This window comes from Lipotes vexillifer, unplaced genomic scaffold (genome assembly GCF_000442215.2).
Source record: "Lipotes vexillifer unplaced genomic scaffold, Lipotes_vexillifer_v1.1 scaffold917, whole genome shotgun sequence".
In the NCBI taxonomy this organism is placed as follows: domain Eukaryota; kingdom Metazoa; phylum Chordata; class Mammalia; order Artiodactyla; family Lipotidae; genus Lipotes; species Lipotes vexillifer.
Genome location: NW_006795104.1, coordinates 1,479,047 through 1,500,205, shown reverse-complemented (window position 1 = coordinate 1,500,205; position 21,159 = coordinate 1,479,047). Strand labels below are relative to the sequence as shown.

The following is a 21,159-nucleotide window of genomic DNA, read 5'->3' as shown; positions in this document are numbered from 1 at the left end:
CAGGGAAAGAGGAAGGAAGCGAAGGATGCCTCTTACCTGTGCCAAATATTTGGTGCAGAATCAGAGTTGGAAATGTCTGACAAAGAAGCTATCTGCAGAGCAGGAAACACCTGGCATGGAGGTAACACGCAGGCAATAAAGCCCACACTCTGCTCAGGGCCCTTCCCCGACAGTGTCATCATGAAGAGCCACTATGTGGCTTTACTAGATTGGGCAGCATGGTCACCCCACGGGGGGCAACACCATAGTTCATTTCTCCTGTAGTACTAAGGCTTTGGCATCAGTGACAGAAGCACACGGGGAGGTGGGAACCCCAAATCCCCCAGGGTATGAGTGCCCAAACTTCAAAAGGGACCTCAGACAGTGACCTTGAGCAAGACACTTAACTTCTCTGTTTCCTGCTTTGGAAGAGGGAACAGCACCGGGGTTGACGTCGACCTCCCCAGAGGTGTTCGGACAGATCCAGTGGGCTCTTGGTACATGCACATGGCACAATATCCCAACAAACAAAAGCTCACATTTAGGTAGACACTCCTACTAGAAGAATAGAAGGAAAGGGGAGGTTGGAAATGGGAGGGAAGAGATGGAGAAGACTGAATTGTACTTAAGTCAACAGCTAAAAAGCATTTACTCAGCCATCTAAGTGCTAACAATAACACCGCTGAGGAGCAGAGAAGGGAAAAAAATGCAAAACTCCACTTTAAAATGCCAGGAGCAGGTATTTGCACTGAAAATGGCAGGGCTCCTCTCCCACAGCCCTCTGCTACCTGCCAGACGAGGGCTGGGGAAGCCAAGTGTCACTAGGGGCCCCTTTTTGCATCAGCAGATCTCAGGGTATTATCATTTGGGTGGTTTGTTAACATTGAGAACACGGGGAGAGGAATAGCCGTTTATAAAGTAGAGACAGACTTCCTCATCTCCATTTTGAAACCTTGCCCAGAAATGGGGATGGGAATAAGAAACGATTAGGTGAGCAGGCTCCCTGGTGAAAATGAAAAAAAATGACTTCCTATTTTTAACCGACAACCGTCCTCAAACGTTTGTAAAAACAAATCTCATTTTTTTGTGTTTGTTTTTGCTAGTGAAACATCCCTTAGCAGCTTTCCTTAAAATGCAGTGGTCTTTTTCCAATCACCGTAAAGAACAATAGAAAAACAAAAAAACACAACTTTGAGAATATACACATAAACTCATGATCTTTCTCATACACATTCTGGTTGACAGCTATGAAAAACCTTCACAAACTCCTTCAAACAGTAGTTAAGGCATAGAGCCCGTGGCTCTGGCAGGCAGATGTTAGGGCAATACCCACACCTGGAATATGTCTCTCTTACGACTCCCTCCTCTGGGACTCTATTGGGAAAAAAAAAATGTGACCAATTGTCAGACTCTTTCAGACTCTGGAGAAATATTTCAAAGGATTTGGTTGCAGAAAGGACCCCTAACACCCCACAAATAAAAGGCTTACATTCCAAAGGACTCCAAGTAGGCGTCAGGGGTTCCTGGCCTGTTCAGAACAACTGACACCTTTTTATTCCCAACCAAATGAACACTGTCCCTCCCAGCTCCTTCCAGGGCTTTTAGAGTGAGAGCGGAGGACCACACCCCACCTCTCTGTTGGGCAGCAGCACTCACAGGGATGCTGATGAGCAGCGCTCCGTGATGAAACAGCCCAGGAGCACACGCTCTTTCTGCGCATGTGCAAAACGACAGCGCCAAAAGGGCAAAGCATTACTCACTCACTCATTTACCGAACTATAACTCTTGGGATATGATCAAATAAGCCAGCCACAGAGAACTGCTCTCTTAACGACTGCTCTCTTCTAGTTGGAAGTGATTATTATCATTCAGCAACAACTGTTACTATCATCATCAACAGCAGGGATAATCCCTCCATCCCTCTTTTACTGAAATGACAAGCAGCAGCCTCCAAGATGTTACTGGTACCGCATCTCCTCTACTTCTAAAGCAGGGATTTTTTAAAAAATTTATTTAATTCATCCTCCTCCTGTTACAGCTCTCTCTTATGCTTTAATCATACACACAGGCATGCCCCCACACACACACACGTGCACAGAAGGAAGTCACACTCTAAGAACTCTGTTAGAGGATGCTGGAGTGCTGAGAAGCTCCCTCACAAATATTTGTTCTTGGAATTCTCTGACTGCCTCTGCTGCTCCAGAGAAGCTCCAACAGGGACTTTGATATCCAACATGCTTAATCTCAAGTTCACCATTTGGACAAACGGCTACAGACAAACAAAACTCTCAGCTTACATTTCTTCATCTGTAAGATGGGGATAATAATGCAACCAGCCACCTAAAGTAGGGATCTGCAAAATTTCTCTATAAGGGGTAAGACAGTAAATATTTTTCACTTTGCAGGCCTCAAGGTCGCTATCTCAACTACTCCCCTCAGTTGTTGTAGCGTGAAAGCAACCTCAGACAAGATGTAAACAAATGGCATGATGTGTTCCAATAAAACACGGAAATCTGAACTTCATGTACTCCTCATATGGCACAAAATATCATCTTTTCTTTTTTTCTTCCAACCATTTAAAAATATGGAACCTATTCCCAGCCTGTGGCCATACAAAACAAGACAGCAGGTTGGGTCTGACCCAGGGGCCCTGTTACAGAGACCACTATGAGAATGGCACGAGTTAATAATGTTGAGCACTCAGCAGGCTGCCTGAGACCTTCACACTAAACCCATAGGAGTTATTACTACTCTAGAGGTTGAAGAAGAAACCGACATGGATGAGGTAGAGCCCTTCAACTTGACCTAAGTCCTATATCTTGGTTCAAAGGGTGAGAGGGGGACTGTCATTTTTCAGGAAAGAGTTGGGATGGAATACACATGAAATAGGTGCACATATGAAGAGACATTTGGCAGTCCTGCTTCTAAAGAAGAGCTTTGCTGCCTGGGACTAGGGTGCAGTGACCTGAGAGTTTCAGGCAAAAAAAATGTTAGCAAAAGTACATGAAATAACTTAAGGCAAGAGATCCAGGTGCCTGCTTGCTACAGATATTGTGTAACTAACTGGCCCCTCAGGACTTATGCTGGTTGGCATAAATCAACTCGTAATAATAATAATAATAATAATTATAAGAGCCAAATGCAATTACTTATGTAACTCGGAACTGAGATTTTTTACTACAAAACTGCATCTAAAAATGAGGCATTATGAAGTATTTCCAAACAAAGGGAAACAGATATAAATAGAGCTTTCCTAACCTGGTTGACCCGCATTTGAACCACCTCTAGTACTGACATACCAAGCATGGAATCTCTTGGCCCATCATGGTTATCATTCAGACTTTTATGCTGCCAACACACTTGTAGTTTCGAATCACGTGGTCCATTATGAAACAACATGGGCACTCCTGAAGAAAGAACAAAGCCCTGAAAATTATCTCCCCGGTGACATAAGGGCTTCTGCTGGAGGACGCTCCTTTTCCTCTGCTTTTTCCACCACTCCTGCCACATTCCCTCCTTCGCACAAGGAGTGCTGGGTCCTCCCCAAAGCCCACCATTGTACCCAATCAAAATGACATCGATGTCACCACCAACCACATCATAAGGATAAGGTTAAAAATTAGAAATCTGTGGCTTATTAAATGTACACATCATTTAGAATTGCACATTATAAAATTAAGGGTTTTTGTCATTACTTTTGTTATCATTATTTCTATCCATGTTGGAAAATAAAGAGCACAATGTGGAAATTATTTATAGGCCCAAACTGCACGGACTTTTTTTTTTTTTTTTTTTTTTTGCAGTACGCGGGCCTCTCACTGTTGTGGACTCTCCTGTTGCAGAGCACAGGCTCCAGACGCGCAGGCTCAGCGGCCATGGCTCACGGGCCCAGCCGCTCTGCGGCATGTGGGATCTTCCCGGACCGGGGCACGAACCCGTGTCCCCTGCATCGGCAGGCGGACTCTCAACCACTGCGCCACCAGGGAAGCCATGCACGGACTTTTTGAAAGAAGGATCAAAAATGGAAATTTTGGATGAAATAGTTGAATCTGGGAGAAAAAGAGAAAGTTGGCCAACTGTACTGAGCTGTGACTAGAATAAAAGAAACCTGCTCCCAAAGCTGGAAAGAAGAAAACTGGAAAGAGCAAAACCAGCCAAGATTATTCCACAGCGACTGGGAACTTAGTGTCACGTACTGATTATGCAATGCGTTTTGTTCAGATGTGTGTGTTTTGCTTTGTTTTAAAGAACACAGCAGTTTAAATTCTTCTGCCTGCTCCCTAAAAGAAGTATTTTGATTCTAGTCAACAAGCATTTATTATGAACTGATCACATGCCTAGCCTTGTAGTAAGCCATGGACCAAGTAAAGAAATCTTCCAAACTAAATACTGGGGAACTGATTAGATGGGTATGTATATACACATGAGGGCAATGGGACAGGCTGCCCCAATAGGTCTAGAGATGGGGTTTCTGAGACTATGGGTGTTTGGAGAAGTAAAATGTATGAAGCTTCACTGTCAGAAGCATATGGTCAAGTTCAGCAAAGAAGAACACACACACAGGGCTTCCCTGGTGGCGCAGTGGTGAGAGTCCGCCTGCCAATGCAGGGGACACGGGTTCGTGCCCTGGTCCAGGAAGATCCCACATGCCGCGGAGTGGCGGGGCCCATGAGCCATGGCCGCTGATCCTGTGAGTCCAGAGCCTGTGCTCCGCAACGGGAGAGTCCACAACAGTGAGAGGCCCGCGTACCGCAAAAAAAAAAAAAAAAAAAAAAAAAAACAAAGAACACATACACAAAGGAGGAAAAATGAGCCACAAAACAAAAGCATGAAGGTCACCCAAAGAGTAAACAAGAATTCTGAAGGGTGTGGGAAATCTAGACTGGGGTGCTCGGTGCAATGAGCTGGGTAGTGTCCCCCCACATTTCATATCCACCTGAAATCTCCGACACTATTTGGACACCATTTGGAAACAGGGTCTTTGAAGATGTCATTAATTAAGATGAGGTCATACTGCATTAGGGTGAGCCCTAAATCCAATGACTGATACCTTTAGAAGAGAAAGGAGAGGGAAACGGACACAGACACAGAGAAACACAGGGAGAAGGCAATGTGAAGGTGGAGGCAGACACTGGGGTGAGCTGAGGAAGGAATGCCAAGACTGGCCAGCAACCAGCAAGAGCTAGAAGAGCCTTCAGAGGGAGCATGGCCCTGTTGACATCTTGATTTCGACTTCTACGCCTCCAGAACTGTGGGAGAATAAACTTCTGTTGTTTTAAGCCAGGCAGTGTATGGTAGTTTGTTACGGCGGCCTTCAGAACTAATAATACTCAGCACAGGGAATAACTGGAAGAACAGAATTGGGAGTCAGGCATCAACTGTCCTCATGAATGGGTGTGGACCTGTGGCTGTTCTCCTGTTCCTGACACCAGAGCAAAGTCTATGTTCCTGGTATTCTCTGCCTATGCTACAGAGGAATATATGCTCCCTATTGACAAAATTATTCAGCAGCTAGGGACCTATTCATGAGGTTAGCCCCCAGGACTACGGAAAAGCTAAGGAATGCTACATAAATGTGAAGTTTCATAAATATTACCAGAGACACAAATTACCCGCCGTCTCAGGCTTCCATGAAAGACCACTGTAACTTAGGGGAGGGAGCACAAAAGACAACAGCCAGCAACTTGACTCAAGATTGCTCTTATGGCTGAATCAAATCCATGTGTTACACAGAGGATGGGGGTCTCCCCCACCTTGATTTGCATGCAGAAGCCACTTCCAAGAACCCCTGTCCCTTCACAGAGCTTGGCAGCAGCATAGTAACTGTTAAATAGAGCAAGAATAAGATCTTAACTACTCTGGTGGGCTAATCAGGCACCAGCCAGGATTAAGCAGAGAGCCTCTTTAGAAGACTAAATGGGCTTTCTTTCATCTAGGTCTCTATTTCTATTATACATGCTTAATGCACTTTGATTCCTTTTCTTCCTCTCTATCTTTATTCCTTTCTTGACTTTTGCATAAAGCTTCCTCTTATTTTCTCTTTTTTATTACCAAGTGATACATGAATATACTCTCACTGTAAGAGATCTGAGTAAAATATAACTATATGTAATAAAATATGAGGACCTCACTTCTCTCTACCTCATTCTCTTCCCCAGTGGTAACCACAGTCAGTATATATCTTTTTAGTCCTTCCATGCACTTACATATTCATATAAAATAACCTTTTTATTTTCATATAAATGGATCATTTTATATGTGGAATTTTACTTGCTTTTTAAACTCTACTATATATCTAATAAATATTTTGATGTCACTAATATATGTCTGTTTCATTCCTTTAAATGACTACATGTACTCCACATAATTTATTTAGCCTTACCAAAGTTTCTAGGCTTTTTATTGCTCCAATTCTCAGTGTTATAAGCAATACTGCAGTGGACATCCTTGCACATATACCTGTTACAGAATCAACTTTCCTTTCAATAGATTCACAGAAGTGACATTGGATCAAAAGAGATAGGCATTTTTAATCTTGAAAGATATGGCCAAATTTCCCTCCCAAATGGCATTACCAGTTTTATACATTCCCACCAGAAGTGTTACCCTCATCCACAGCAACTGGATATTATCAATATTTAGAATTTTCTCAGAATAATAAACAAAAATATCTTGTTTTAATTTGCATTTTTCTTGTTACTAATGATGTTGAGCATCTGTTTATGAGTTTATTCGCCATTTATTTTTATTCCTTCTACGTGTTTTTTTTCCATTTTTCTATTGAGTTGTTTATCTTTGGGGTTGTAGCATCATACTTTATATATTTTGCATATTACTACTTTTTATATATTTGACAAATGTTCTTCCCATTATTTTGCTTATATTTCAATTTGTTTATAATTCATTTTTATACTCGTTCATCCAACAAATATTTACTGAGAATCTACTCTGCTCAGTGAACAAAACAGATATTCTAGTACAAACATTTAAATTTTGTACAAATTTGTTAGCACTTTGCTTTGTTACTTCTGGGTTTGATGTTTTCCTTAGGAAACCGTGTTCGACTCCATAATTATAAAAAAATACTTCTGATGAGACACACCACATTTACAAAATAAAAGATAAAAATAATATGATCATCTCAATAGCTGCACAAAAAGGATCTGACAAAATTCACCATCCATTTATAATAAAAACTCTCAACAAAGTGGGTATAGAGAGAACGTACTTCAACATAATAAAGGCCATTTATGACAAGCCACAGCTAACATACTCAACAGTGAAAAGCTGCTGTGTTTCTATACACTAATAACAAACTATCAGAAATAGATATTAAGGGCTTTCCTGGTGGTGCAGTGGTTGAGAATCTGCCTGCCAATGCAGGGGACACGTGTTCGAGCCCTGGTCTGGGAAGATCCCACAGGCCACGGAGCAACTAGGCCCATGAGCCACAACTACTGAGCCTGCATGTCTGGAGCTTGCGCTCCACAACAAGAGAGGCCGCAACAGTGAGAGGCCCATGCACTGCGATGAAGAGTGGCCCCCACTTGCCGCAACTAGAGAAAGCTCTTGCACGGAAACAAAGACCCAACACAGCCAATAAATAAATAAATAAATAAATAAATAAATAAGTAGCGTTCCCTTAAAAAAAAAAAAAAAGAAATAGATATTAAGAAAACAATCCCATTTACAATTGCATCAAAAAGAGTAAAATACCTAGGAATAAATTTAACCAAGGAGGTGAAAGACTTGTATGCTGTAAACTACATGACATTAAGGAAAGAAACTGAAGGTGATACAAATAAATGGGAAGATATTCTGTGCTCATGGACTGGAAAAATTAATATTATTAAAATGTCCATATTACCCAAAGCAATCTACAGATTCAATAAAATCCCTATCAAAATTCCAATGGTGTTTTTCACAGAAAATGTTTAATCCTAATATTTGTATCACGCCACAACAGACCCCAAATAGCCGAAAAAATCTTGAGAAAGAAGAACAAAGCTGGAGGCATCATGCTCCCTGATTTAAAACTCTATTACAAAGGTATAATAATTAAAACAATATGGTATTGGCATAAACAAAGACACAAAGATCAATGGAACAGAAGAGACAGCCCAGAAATAAATCCACCCATATATGGTCAATTAATTTATGACAAAGGACCCGAAAATATACAATGGGGAAAGTACAGTCTCTTCAATAAATGGTGTTAGTGTCTTCAACAAACGTTGTTGGGAATTCTCTTGCCACATGCAAAACAATGAAACTGGACCACTATTTTACACCTCACACAAAAATCAACTCAAAATTGATTAAAGACTTGAATATAGAACCATAAAACTCCTAGAAGAAAGCATAGGACGTAAGCTCTTTGATATAAGTCTTGGTAATAATTTTTGATCTGACACCAAAAGTAAAAGCAACAAAAGCAAAAACAAACAAATGGGACTATATCAAACTAAAAAGATTCTGCACAGCAAAGTAAACCATCAACAAAATAAAAGGCAACCTATTTAATGAGAGAAAAAAATTTGAAAATCATATATCTTGGGGGTTAATACCCAAAATATATAACGAATTCATACAACTCAATAGCACAAAACTAAACAATCCACTTAAAAATGGGCAGAAGATCTGAACAGACATTTTTCCAGTGAAGACATACAGATGGTCAACAGGCACGTGAAAGGATGCTCAATATCACTAATCATCAGGGAAATGCAAATCAAAACCAAAATGAGATATCACCTCACACTTGTTAGAATGACTATTATCAAAAAGACAAGAAAGTGTTGCCAAGGATGTGGAGAAAAGGGAACCCTTATGCACTGCTGGTGAGAATGTTAACTGATGCAGCCACTATGGAAAACAGTATGGAGATTCCTCAAAAAATTAAAAATAGAACTACCATATGATCCAGCAATTCCACTTCTGGGTATATATCCAAAGAAAACAAAAACACTAACTCAAAAAGATATATGCACCCCCATGTTCACTGAAACACTATTCACAATTGCCAAGATATGGAAACAACCTAAGTGTTCATCAATGGATGCATGGATAAAGAAAGTGTGTTGTATATATATACACAATGGAATATTATTTGGCCGTTAAAAAAGAATGAACTCCTGCCAATGGAATATTATTTGGCCATTAAAAAGAATGAAATCTTGTCACTTGTGACAACATGGAAGGACCTCAAGGTCCATTATGTTAAGTGAAAAAAATCATAGAAAGACATACGATCTCTCTTAAATGTGGAATTAAAAAAAAACAAAATCAAAAACAAAAACATACAGAATAGATAGAGAACTGATTGGTGATTGCTAGAGATGGGGGATGGGAGAAATGGCTGAACAAATCAAAAGGTTATAAAAAATTTCTGTTGAATGAATGAATATGTTGGCTGAACTGCACTCTGAATCATCTCTTATAAGAAAAACAAGAATACAGAACTGACTATACTCATTCAATTTTCATTCTATAAGTATTATTTAGTATTTTTAACCTAGCATTTTTATCATAATGTATATAGCTCATTTTGAATAAACATAAAGTTAAGCATATTGAGACAAAATGGTAACTTCCATTCTACATTTTTTCCACTGAGCACAAGATCAGCTTTTGAAATATCACAATTTAAAAAATGATCCTTCTCTATTTTAACAGATTAATCATGAGGCCTTTTGTAATTACTATAGCTCATAGGCCTTGATTTGCTAATAGAACAAAAACCCCATCATTGTTCGTTGTTCTTTTTTGCATATTTATTTGCTACTTTTGAGCATTTTATTTTGCAAATGAGCCTTAGAATTGGCTTGTTAAATGCCATAGAGAACCTCACTGAAATTGTGATTTGAAACATTATTGAATGTCTATATTAATTTGAGACAAATTGATTTCATTAATATTAACCAGAAACATGAGAAGTCTCTATTTATTGAGCTGTTTATCTACTCTACATTAACTCCACAGTAAAATTTCATAGTTTTACTTATATAGATCTTGCACATTTATTTATAAGAAATTTATGTTTTTACTTGTTAGTGCTATTGTAAATAATAGCACTTCATTTTCATTACATTTGAGAGACAGCAGTAGCTTGTGTATAAAAAAGCTACTGCATTAGGACATTAATCTTATATCCAAGGGCAAAAGCCATATTAGTTGTGGGGAAGGGGTGGCAGGTGGAGAGCTTGGAGAGATCCAGAGAGGACATAACCAAGGCTAAGATGCTTTCTGGAGCTATGAGAAGGAATTCAGCACCCCTCAGCACACTAGGCTTGGCCGAACAGAGTGAGGTGTGGAGGCAAGACAAGGAAACCCCAGAGTTTAGGGGAAATGTTCTGTTTGGAACTTTGGAGCACGCTGAAGAAATGGCAGCACGGTGTGTTCAAGCAGAGGGTGAGCCTCTAGATAGTGTACCGAGTTTCCCTGAGGCTGAAGCATGGCACGGAGGAGGCTAAGCAGTTCCTACCTGTCCCAGTGGTGAATACAGAAGTGCTGAGATGCAACCAGTGAAAGAGACACGGATGGAGTGGGGACCACAAGAGGGCAGATTTTATAGCCTTGAAGGTCAAGACCACGGCAGGAGCCACAGGTCTTAGCAGCACATGCCAATGCACAAAGGCCAAGTGGGACCAATTACATCCAGAGAGGACGCAGGAGGGAAAGATGCCAGCAACCAGAGGCCAAGTCACATGAGACACACGAGTGCTTCATGACTCAGGATTGTGCATGAGAGAGATGTCACCCTCGTGGCCATGGTGGATGGTAAGTAAGCTTCCCCTGCCTCATGATGCCATTCTGGGGAAGAAGGAAAAGAAATACTCCAACATAGGGTACATGCACTTTCGAGTGAGTATGTTTAAATTATGAATTCACTGAGTAATTTGCTGAAAGAGATCAAATACTAAACAGGCAGATGCTGAATTACCCTGAAGTGGCAAGATTAACTTTTCACCCCCAGAGGAGATAGGGGCTCACAGCAAGTGGAATTCAGTCATGGGGAAATAATGTTAGATTTCCATACCTCTGAATCACAGTGTATGACTTTTTAAAACCTTTACATGCTAGTATAATTTGTGTGGTTACATAGATCCTATAGGACATGTAATTTTTGTCCTCTTGATGTGTGTCTCTGCACGTATACACATTGGGCTACATTCCACGGTCATGGGGACAAGGCTAAAAAAGCTATAGGCTTGAAGTGAGAAGAGTCAGTATGTATTACATAGCAACATTCCTGCATGGAAAGCTAGGACTCTGAAAACCAAACATTCAAAATATGCACTACATCATTGCAGCTCTATGTACAATAGCCAGGACATGGAAGCAACCTAAGTGTCCATCGACAGATGAATGGATAAAGAAGGTGTGGCACACATACACAATGGAATATTACTCAGCCATAAAAAGAAACGAAATTGAGTTATTTGTAGTGAGGTGAATGGACCCAGAGTCTGTCATACAGAGTGAAGTAAGTCAGAAAAACAAATACCATATGCTAATACATATATATGGAATCTAAAAAAAAAAAAAAAATGGCTCTGAAGAACCTAAGGGCGGGACAGGAATAAAGACGCAGACATAGAGAATGAACTTGAGGACACCGGGACGGGGACGGGTAAGCTGGGAGGAAGTGAGAGCGTGGCATGGACATATATACACTACTAAATGTAAAATAGATAGCTAGTGGGAAGCAGCAGCATAGCACAGGGAGATCAGCTCAGCTCGGTGCTTTGTGACCACCTAGAGGGGTGGAATAGGGAGGACGGGAGGGAGATGAAAGAGGGAGGAGATATGGGGATATAAGTATATGTATAGCTGATTCACCTTGTTATAAAGCAGAAACTAACACACCATTGTAAAGCAATTATACTCCAAAAAAGATGTTAAAAAAATATATGCATTTCATTTGACACTTTGTTTGCAGGCAGTCTATTACCTGAGTACTTCTGAAAGAAAAACAAATCAGCAGCTCAGTCCACATTTGTACTTAGGGATATACAGTGATGGAACACGGAAATGAGAAAGATACTCCCTCAATGTTTCCCAAGTAAATTATGTAGCCTATCTGCATTTTTACCCAGTAGACAAGGAATTATTAAAAGTTGACTTTAAAGTTTCAGTTCCGGGCAGGATGGACTACTTGCACCCCGCCCTGTCTCTCGCCTTGAATGCACCTATAAAACCTGGACAGAATATGTGCAGCAGTCACTTAAGGTCTCTGGAAAGTAAACAGTAGCAGGCAGATTGGAAACAAAGACAAGCATTCAAAGAATCAGTGAACCAGTGTTGAGTTCAACACATTTTCCCCTTTGTGTACCCTGGACAGAACTCAGAGATACCTGGGCATCAGCACAGACTTAGAAGCTCCTAGTTAAGGCCTGAAGAGCAAGAAAAGGGGTTCTGGCAGCAACAGCAATGGCAGCAAGTAGGTGGAAGATTTCCTTTCTGGAAGATTTTAAACCTAGTATCTTAAATAACTGTAAAACTGCTCATGTTATGTATTTCTTATTGGGTGAGTTTTGGTAATTTGTGGTTTTTTTGGAATTGGTCCATTTCATCTAAGCTGTCGAACTTCATACCTAGAGTTGTTCTTTGGGGTCTGTAGTGACAGATCCTCTTTTGATCCTGATACCTGTAGTTTGTGTCTTCTTTTTCTTCATCAGTCTTGCTAGAGGTTTATCAACTTTTCTTGACCTTTTCAAAGACCAACTATTCTCATTAATTTTCTGCATCATGTATTGAAACATAAGAACTTGGATGAATCTCAGAGTTATTAATGCTGAGTGAAAGAAACCAGTTTCAAAAGATTACAAGCTGTATGGCTCAATTTATATGACACTCGCAAAAGAGCCAAACTATATTGACAGAGAACAGATCAGTGGTTGTTAGTTGTTAGGGGAGGTGGGTGTGACGACACAGGGTCAGCACAAGACAGGTTTTTAGAGTGATGTGTTCTGTATCCTGACTGTGGCAGACACAAATCTATCTGTGTGCTAAAAATTCATAGCGCTGTAGAACAAAATAAAGGCAATTTTACCATATGTTCATTTAAAAAATAAAATTGAAAGTAACTCCTAAGGTCAGAGGAGAAATAAGACTGGTTTAAGAAGTTTCTCAGTTTTAAAACTGATAGTTAATAACTGCCCAGTTAATTAGTTTTTCAATTACATATTTCTCTTCCTTAGTAAACATGAGGTCATCATAAAAACAAGTTTGATATACCTATCTTCAACAAGATTTGGGGGAAACAAGGTCTCTCATGTAACATTAGTGGAGTAAATTACTGTAAGATCTTTGGATGGATATTTATCTCCAAGGAAATATAAAATGTGTATACTTTTTGATCCAACAACTCAACTTCTAGGAATTTCTAGGACAGATGTACAAGATCAAGAATATACATATAAGCCTGCTTATGACAGCATAATTTGTAATAGGAAGAGACTATAAACAATGTGGATGTCCATTAATAAGTAAATTACATAGATGCATACAATTAACTACCAGAAAACCATTTTAAAAATGAGGCTAATCATCAATCACTGATTTCGAAAAAAAGTCTCTAAAATTATTAAGAAAAATAACAAGGTGAAGAATAATATATAGCGACTGATCTCATTTTTGTTTAGGAAAGGCCTTACATATATTGGGGGAGCTTACACATACATAAAAGTTCCCAGAAGGATATATAAAATACTGTTAACAATAGTTATCTCTTTGGAGTAAGCATGGAGATATAAGCAGGAGGAGAAAGGAAATAGTTTAAATTTTTCTGAACTTTTCAAACCACAAACATGATACTATTAAAAAACTATTTTCAAAAATGTTAGTAAGACATAATAATGGCTTTGTAAAAATTTTATTAATCAGAATAGCTGGCCTTCTGCCAACCCTGGGAACGTCCATAGTCAGAGGGATCTTAATGGGGTCAGGGCAAAGGACCTGAAAGTTGGTCATCACTGGTGAGTGAGATGGGAATGGAGGAAACTCTTCCTCCAAGGAATTATGGTCTCACTGTCTACTCAAAGGCAGTCAGAATATAAACAGCATAGCCACAAGCAAAGAGGAAGCTGCCTGGGGTTCTGCAACCAGATCCTGTTGATAAACTCATGGATGAGTCCCAAGGGTTGGACCCAGTTTTTCTGGGTTAACAGTCTATAAGCCCTAGCTTAAATTTTTTCTAATTTACATTATAGTGAATATTTCCAGGACATATGCACAAGAACACAAGAAATTCTTGATACTAAAAGACATCAAGAAAAACAACAAAACGAGGTTTGTGATCTTGAGAAAAATTACATAATTTTTTGATCACTAATGTTCTTAACAATACAACAGAGGACTAGGTGACAGGTAGGTTCCTAGAATCAGTGAGTCACCGTGTCTGGTTTAGAAATTGAATTTTACACAATTCTTTTTTCCAGATTCAGATTCTATTTGTCATTAGATTGAACCTGGCCAATAGTCATACATCAATTTTGAAACCACATTTCCCAAAACATTATATATCTTGAGCTGGCTGTTCAGATTTAGTATGTGTAGACACAAAGTTCTTAAGCAGAAACTTTTTCACAAATATAAAATTTTCTCTTCTATTAAGTGCTGAAATACATCTTACTTTAGGGACAAGTTATATTTCAAAAATGTGTGCCCTAAGGAAAATATTTCATGACATTTAAGAACAAAAATCAAAGAACTATTTACTATAAATAAGTGTACAGGAAAGTTATCTAAATATTTTAAAATATACTAACAAAAATATCAAAACTTTGTAGTTAAGGGATAAAAGCCAGGCATGAGCAATTTTTTTTCGCAGACAAGTTAGTTCATTCTCACTATCCTGCATATCATTCTATACAAAGCTTCCTGATAATTCTGTTCTGCTACTTCTTCTGGGATGTTTGTCCCAAGTCTATTCCAGCTTCACCCCAAGAGCCTGACCTCTCTGAACTCTGCATGTGCACTGCTGCCCCTGTTTGCATCTCACACATCTTTTCTGCCCTCTCTCTGCAGCACCCATGGCCCACAGCAGCCCTGGGTGTTAGCCTGAACAACCTGGCTGGCTGCGTGTCCTGAACTGGCCAGTTTGCTCTTGAGAGATGGGAGAGAGATGGGTGAAGAATGGGAAGGGGCAGACAGAGAGAGGTATGAGGGAGGACAGAGAGAAAAAGGGAGAGGGAGGGAGGGAAAAAGAAGAGAGTTAAGGAATAGGTATGTTGGTTACTAGTTTGCCATCCATGTTCAGTTTCTTCCTTCTCCCACTTAAAAACCTTGCCCCGAATAATTTCTTCATATTTGAAAAAGAAAAGAATCCCTTGAATGATGACAGGTGACATAATATGCGCTAACCTGATCTCTGATGAGAAACTGATTTATCGCCTATATTTCAGAGCCCTGGGAACGTTGACATGAAGGGATAAATGGATTTCAGGGCAGGCAGTGAATTTCTGAGGTGCATTTCAGAAGCTCTCCTCTAAACCATAAATAAAAACAGGTTGACTACAGCCTGGCACGGGTGACTAGGACAAAACGTCATGCCACCCAGAACCATCAGTCAACACCCTCCTCACAATGCCCCAGGTGCATGACCAGATATTCTATATTCTAGAGAGATGTTTCCCTAGCCAACTCTTCCAAGAGCTCATGGGGGGAAAAAAGGCAGTTCAGAACACCAGAGCTTGAAAACTATTACCCAGAAAAATATACTGGGGAGGTTGAGGGATGGGAAAGAATACTACAATCTTCAGTAAAGTTAGCAGCAAGATCATAGTTTCAAAATACACCTGCCTCTCTCATTGCCCCCCCAAGACGACCTCCCACCCTGAACCATTTACTAGCAACCCCAACAATCAAAGGGAACCAGGCACCAATACCCCTGTTCGAATATGAAATACGAGGGTAAGATGGTGGGGAGGGTGAGAGACACAGGCAGCTATAGGAATAGTGACTGCAGGGAGGACCGAGGCCAACAAATAAGAGAGAAGTTACACAGCTCTTCCTGGGAGGCAGAAGCCCCCAACCCTCAAATCTTCAACTCCATCCATTTCCTCCCTGGCAGGAGAAACTTTGTAAAGAAGTAGAGTCTATCTTTGGACATTTCATAGCAAAAGTGAACGCACAGATTGACACTTACATTTCATTTGCTTGGAGATGGACTTGTTAGGTTCAAGCCAGTGCTGGGGAGAAAAAAAGAGAGAGATTGTGGGTCAAACGGCTGGACCATGTGATGCATACTTAATAACTAAAACGAATTTAATAAAGATATTCTTTTTCCAAAGTACAGCCTCAGTTCCCCATACATATTCCTCAGGGTTCCTCCACCTTCTAAAGATCAGCATGAACAATTGGCAATAATAATACCACAGGCAAGGGTATAAATTACAGAGAATTAATACTTTCTAAGTAGTATTTGAGTCATACAGTTGCTAGGAGAGAAGGACAAGGGAGAAAACATGCACTTAAATTGGATATTCCAGTGGCTCTAGTTGGCTCCTAGGTGATTCTTTGAGCTCCACTGCTCTGGGCAAACCACAGATGGCTAAAGACTTTGACATCCGTGACCTCTACAAGTCACAGTCCAGCAGCATCCTTTCAGGTTAACAGTGGGCCAAGCCAGCATTAGCTCTGTCACACACAGAGGCAATTCTTCCTTCACACTAGGGAGGAACATATTATTTTAAATATCTTATTTCAGAGGCCTGAGGTCATCAAGAAGCAAAATCAGCTCCAACACAAAACAAAGAAGCCCAAAGTCCTGAATAGCTCAGAACTGTGTTACTGACAGGTATCTGAAGCAGACACAACGCTGGCCCCAGCGCCTAGCTCTCTCCACACCATGAGTAAAGGTCACTTTGACATGCCGAGATCAGGGCAGCCTCTGATATCACTAACCATGATGCCCCTGAAGCTGCTTAAGGAACGTCAGGAAGCATCACTTTATACACCAGAAGTTTATAAAGATGATAAGAGAGGTGCCAATGGGTATCCATCCAGATGTCCGGGACCCCTCACTTACGGGGCACCCACTCCCTGCTGATTACTGGAGACGAAAGAAGAGGAGGAAACTTACCATCAGTTGACCACTTACACCTCACTCTATCTCATCTGTGGCATCCAGTAAGCCTCAAGGTTCTGTATTATCCCTATTGTTTGATGTAAATGCGTAGCCATAAAGTTTAACAGGAGCTAGCATTGTTAAGCGCTCACTAAGTGCCAGGCTTTCCAAGAGTTTCCATGAGCTATCACTACCACCCTATTTACAGATGAGAAATCTTGGGCTCAGGATGTTAAAGAACTTCGCAAGGAAATGGCAAAGGGAAGAAGTGGTGAAGCTAGAGCTCAGTGGGATTCCAGAGCACAGGCCCTTAACCTCAGGCACGTGGCCTCCCAACAGATCAGTTCACTCTAAAATGTATTATTCTCCTTGCTGAACACTCCCTACCTCCCCAGGAGCTGGAGAATTGAGTGCCCAATCAGTAGTTTCCAATCTTGGGTTTCAGATCTTTGCAAGTCTTTAAACAAGAATGGGGGTCTTTTAGCTATTTAAAATAAATCTAACTCTTCTAAATGAAGAATCTGCCAGGAAACCATGCATTTACCCTTGACATGTAGCACAAGCAAACTAATATAGCAAATTTCTTTGCTTCTGGCCAAAATTATACCAACTTATGATGGGAACCCTGATTATCTCCTTTTTCCCCTGATTTTTTTATTGTGGTAAAATACACATAACATAAAAGTCACCATTCTAACCATTTTTAAGTGTATAGTTCAGTGATATTAAATACATTCATAACGGTGTGCTACCATCACCAACATCCATCTCCAGAACTCTTTTCATCTTGTAATATTTAAACTCTATACCTATTAAACAATAACTCCCATTCCCCCCATCCTCTTGGCCCTTGGTACCATTGTACTTTTGGTTATCTCCTTCTAATCAGAAATTATGCTTGGACTTTACACAGTTAAAATTGAACAGTGAGAAAGGCATATAATCTGATTATACCACTTACTAGCTATATAACCTTGTGCAGAATGTTTAATTTCTGTCTCAATTTCACAACTATAAAGTGGGAATAGTAATAGTACCTACCTTGTAAAGTTGTGGTGACGATTTTAACAGCTAATAAAAAGTTAATAAACGTAAGGTTGCTTAAACAGTGCCTGGCACGTGAAAAATAACGAATGCTTGTTTGCTGTTGCTGTTGTTGTTACTTACTAAGTACAGTTTAATTGGCAGACCGCGTCTTTCAATATATGGGACACATGGAAGAGAATAATAAGAGGGGCCTCTGGGGATTAAATTACTTTTCTAGAAATAAATAAATAGGATAATTTAGAACTAAGGCATGAAAACAAATAACAGCAGCCTGAGATCAATAACCATTGCTACTGTTTCACAAAGGAGGATCACCAGTCATTTTGCTAATAAAGTCTGAAATATAAATGTTTTCCAAATTCTCCTTGTTTGGCATTCTCTAAACTCCTTAGCCCTTCTCTGCCTAACTTCAGCCTACCTCCCCACCTTCTCACTGCCTCCGGGAATGACAGGTAGGTTTCATTTTGTGTGCCCACACTAGTTAGTTGGTGGTAATCTCCCAGAGCTGTGAGGAAAACTCCAAGACTGTGCGAAGGCTTAGGGAGAATGAGTGCGGTGATGGATTGGTTACGTCTGCTGTGCCATGATGGATTGAGTATGTCTCCCACCGAGGGGGAGGAAACATTTAAGGCATGCCGCAAGGTATTTGCCATCTGTGCCCTACATAAATTATTTACTTTAAATGAACTGGCCTTCTCATTGTCCTACAAAATACCCCTGCAGTTTCTGATCGGCTCCAACCTTCCTCTTCCTCTCAGCCTATTCATATTCTGCCCTTGCCTCTCAATTACCTTTGCCTACAATATAATCACTCACTATATACATTTCCAAGACAGCTATTCTTCCCCAATGGGATAGTCATAGGGTATAGAGTCCTAAGAAAAATAAGCCAGCAGTAATCATGTTTCAAGGGATTACAGAAAATCATTTCTTCAAAGAGCTCGATTTATTAGTATGTACTAAAATTTAAAAACCTGACTGGCCTATGGCCTAGCAATTCCTTTATTCTCTAATTTGGCCATGTGAACAAAGGAAAAAACCAGAATTTTCACTGCAATATTATACAAAATTACAAAATATTAGAAATAACACTAATGGCCATAATCAGGAAGATGGGTAAATAAAATGGGTAAATAAATTCTGGGTAATTTTGCAGCAGTGTTTTATAGGAGGTAGATCTTTATATGTAATATGGTTGAATCCCTAAGGCACAGTTTGGGATGAAAAAAGTGAACTGCAAAATTAATAACTGTGGCCAGAGTTAGTTCCCAAATTGTGCACTGAAGCATCCCAGGGAAGTGCAGCCATACTAGACATGTGCGGGACACCGTGCAAACTATGAGCTCAAGGAGGTCCACAGTTCCAATATTAGAACATATTATAATTCTTTTGATGTCATTCGTTTTGCAAAGTTGGGTTTCCAGTGGTTGCTGTGATTGAAAACGCGTACCATGCAAAAATAGGTGTGGAACAGGCAATGAGTGTGGTAGCATCTGATCTGATCCCAGGATTTGAGAGCCATGGAGTGTCCAATAAGCACATACTGCCTGTGAGTAAGTAATTATGGTTAAGAATAAACTGAAAATACTATTTTCATGTGTGTAATGTTTTAAATGGCTACTAAGGCCATAATGGCTATGTTAGGACATAAATACTAAGTTGTTCGGATCTAACTCTTATTAGATGGAACTGTTAAATATCCTTTTGACCTAGGGCACCATGAAATAATTACTAAGATACTGAAAGAGCCATAAACCAAGAAAGTTTGAGAACCTCTGAACTATGGTATCATACAATTAATGTGTCTTCTTTTTTTTAAATAGCATCTTATTGTTTTATTTATTTTTTAAAAATTAATTAATTAATTTTGGCTGTGCCGGGTCTTAGTTGCGGCATGCAGGATATTTAGTTGCAGCATGCGGACTTCATAGTTGTGGCATGTGGGCTTCTTAGTTGCGGCATGCAGACTCTGAGTTGCAGCATGCATGCGGGATCTAGTTCCCTGACCAGGGATCGAACCTGGGCCCCCTGCATTGGCAACACAGTGACTTACCCACCAGACCACCAGGGAAGTCCCTTAATGTGTTTTCTTTTAAAAAGTAGAAAGTACAAAACACTACCATATATTTTCAAAGAATACATAACAAGCATCTAAATGTATTTTCAAACATCTAAAATGATACTAAATTGATCCAGTGAGGTGGGTAACTGGGAGAGAACAGGAATTTAGTGGTGTTGGTCAAAGAAAACCATGACTTCCATTTTATCTGTGATATTTTAACTTAAATTTTTACATGTATTCATGCATTACATAAATATTTAAAAATCAATTGAAAAGAAAAACCTAAGCTCTATCCAGAGAATAAAAGTGGATTTCATGTAATTTAGACTCAAGAGGAAGAATTTCATATATAACAGGCAGATGCCAAAGCCAGTCAAGCACCCAGGGTTGACAGTGCCATCTGACTCAGGAGCCAGCCAGGCGTGGATTCAGATGCCAGCTCTGCCACTTACTAGTGAGTGGTGTGACCTCCATCAAGTTCCTCTGTTTCCTCACAGCATCATCGTGAGGTTTAAATGGGTTAATTCATTTAGAAGCCCTTAGAACAGAGCTTGGATCACAGTGAAGGCTCAATAAACACCAGCTGCTCCCATCTTCCTCCCGTTCACTGAGACTCCTAAGTTGGTGCCATGGTGGTGAGCCCACATTTGTCGTTCTCTTCCTCTCTCCCTCCCCACCCCACCTGCCTTCTGCTCTACATGAACATATAATTCTCCTTCCTTCTTTCATTCTTCCTTTTAGAGTTAAGAGTTGGGCAATGAAGTTGAGTCTGGACTACACCAACAACTCCTGCTGAGACTGTCTGTACAGATGGATTACACGCTCATGAGAAAATAACAACCATGATGTGGTGTGCTTGGTAATTAGATATAAGGCTTAGAACATCTATCACATTGCTATTTTCCCCTTCAATTGCTACTTGGAATATATGATATCTTTTTAAGTCTGTTTCCTTGCTGAAAACTGATATTCCCAGAGAGAGGAAGAAAGGAAAACCTGC

At 40.0% G+C, this 21,159-nt stretch overlaps 1 protein-coding gene across 2 annotated transcripts in view; it reads right to left on the bottom strand.

The window, feature by feature from the left end:
- The window catches only part of FRMD3 (FERM domain containing 3), a 319,910-nt gene that overhangs the window by 121,035 nt on the left and 177,716 nt on the right, over positions 1 to 21,159 (bottom strand). For both annotated transcript variants that reach the window (XM_007467447.1, XM_007467446.1), the window contains exon 3: positions 16,130 to 16,172. In XM_007467447.1, coding sequence (XP_007467509.1) covers positions 16,130 to 16,172 — 43 coding nt within the window. The remainder of the gene's footprint in view (positions 1 to 16,129; positions 16,173 to 21,159) is intronic.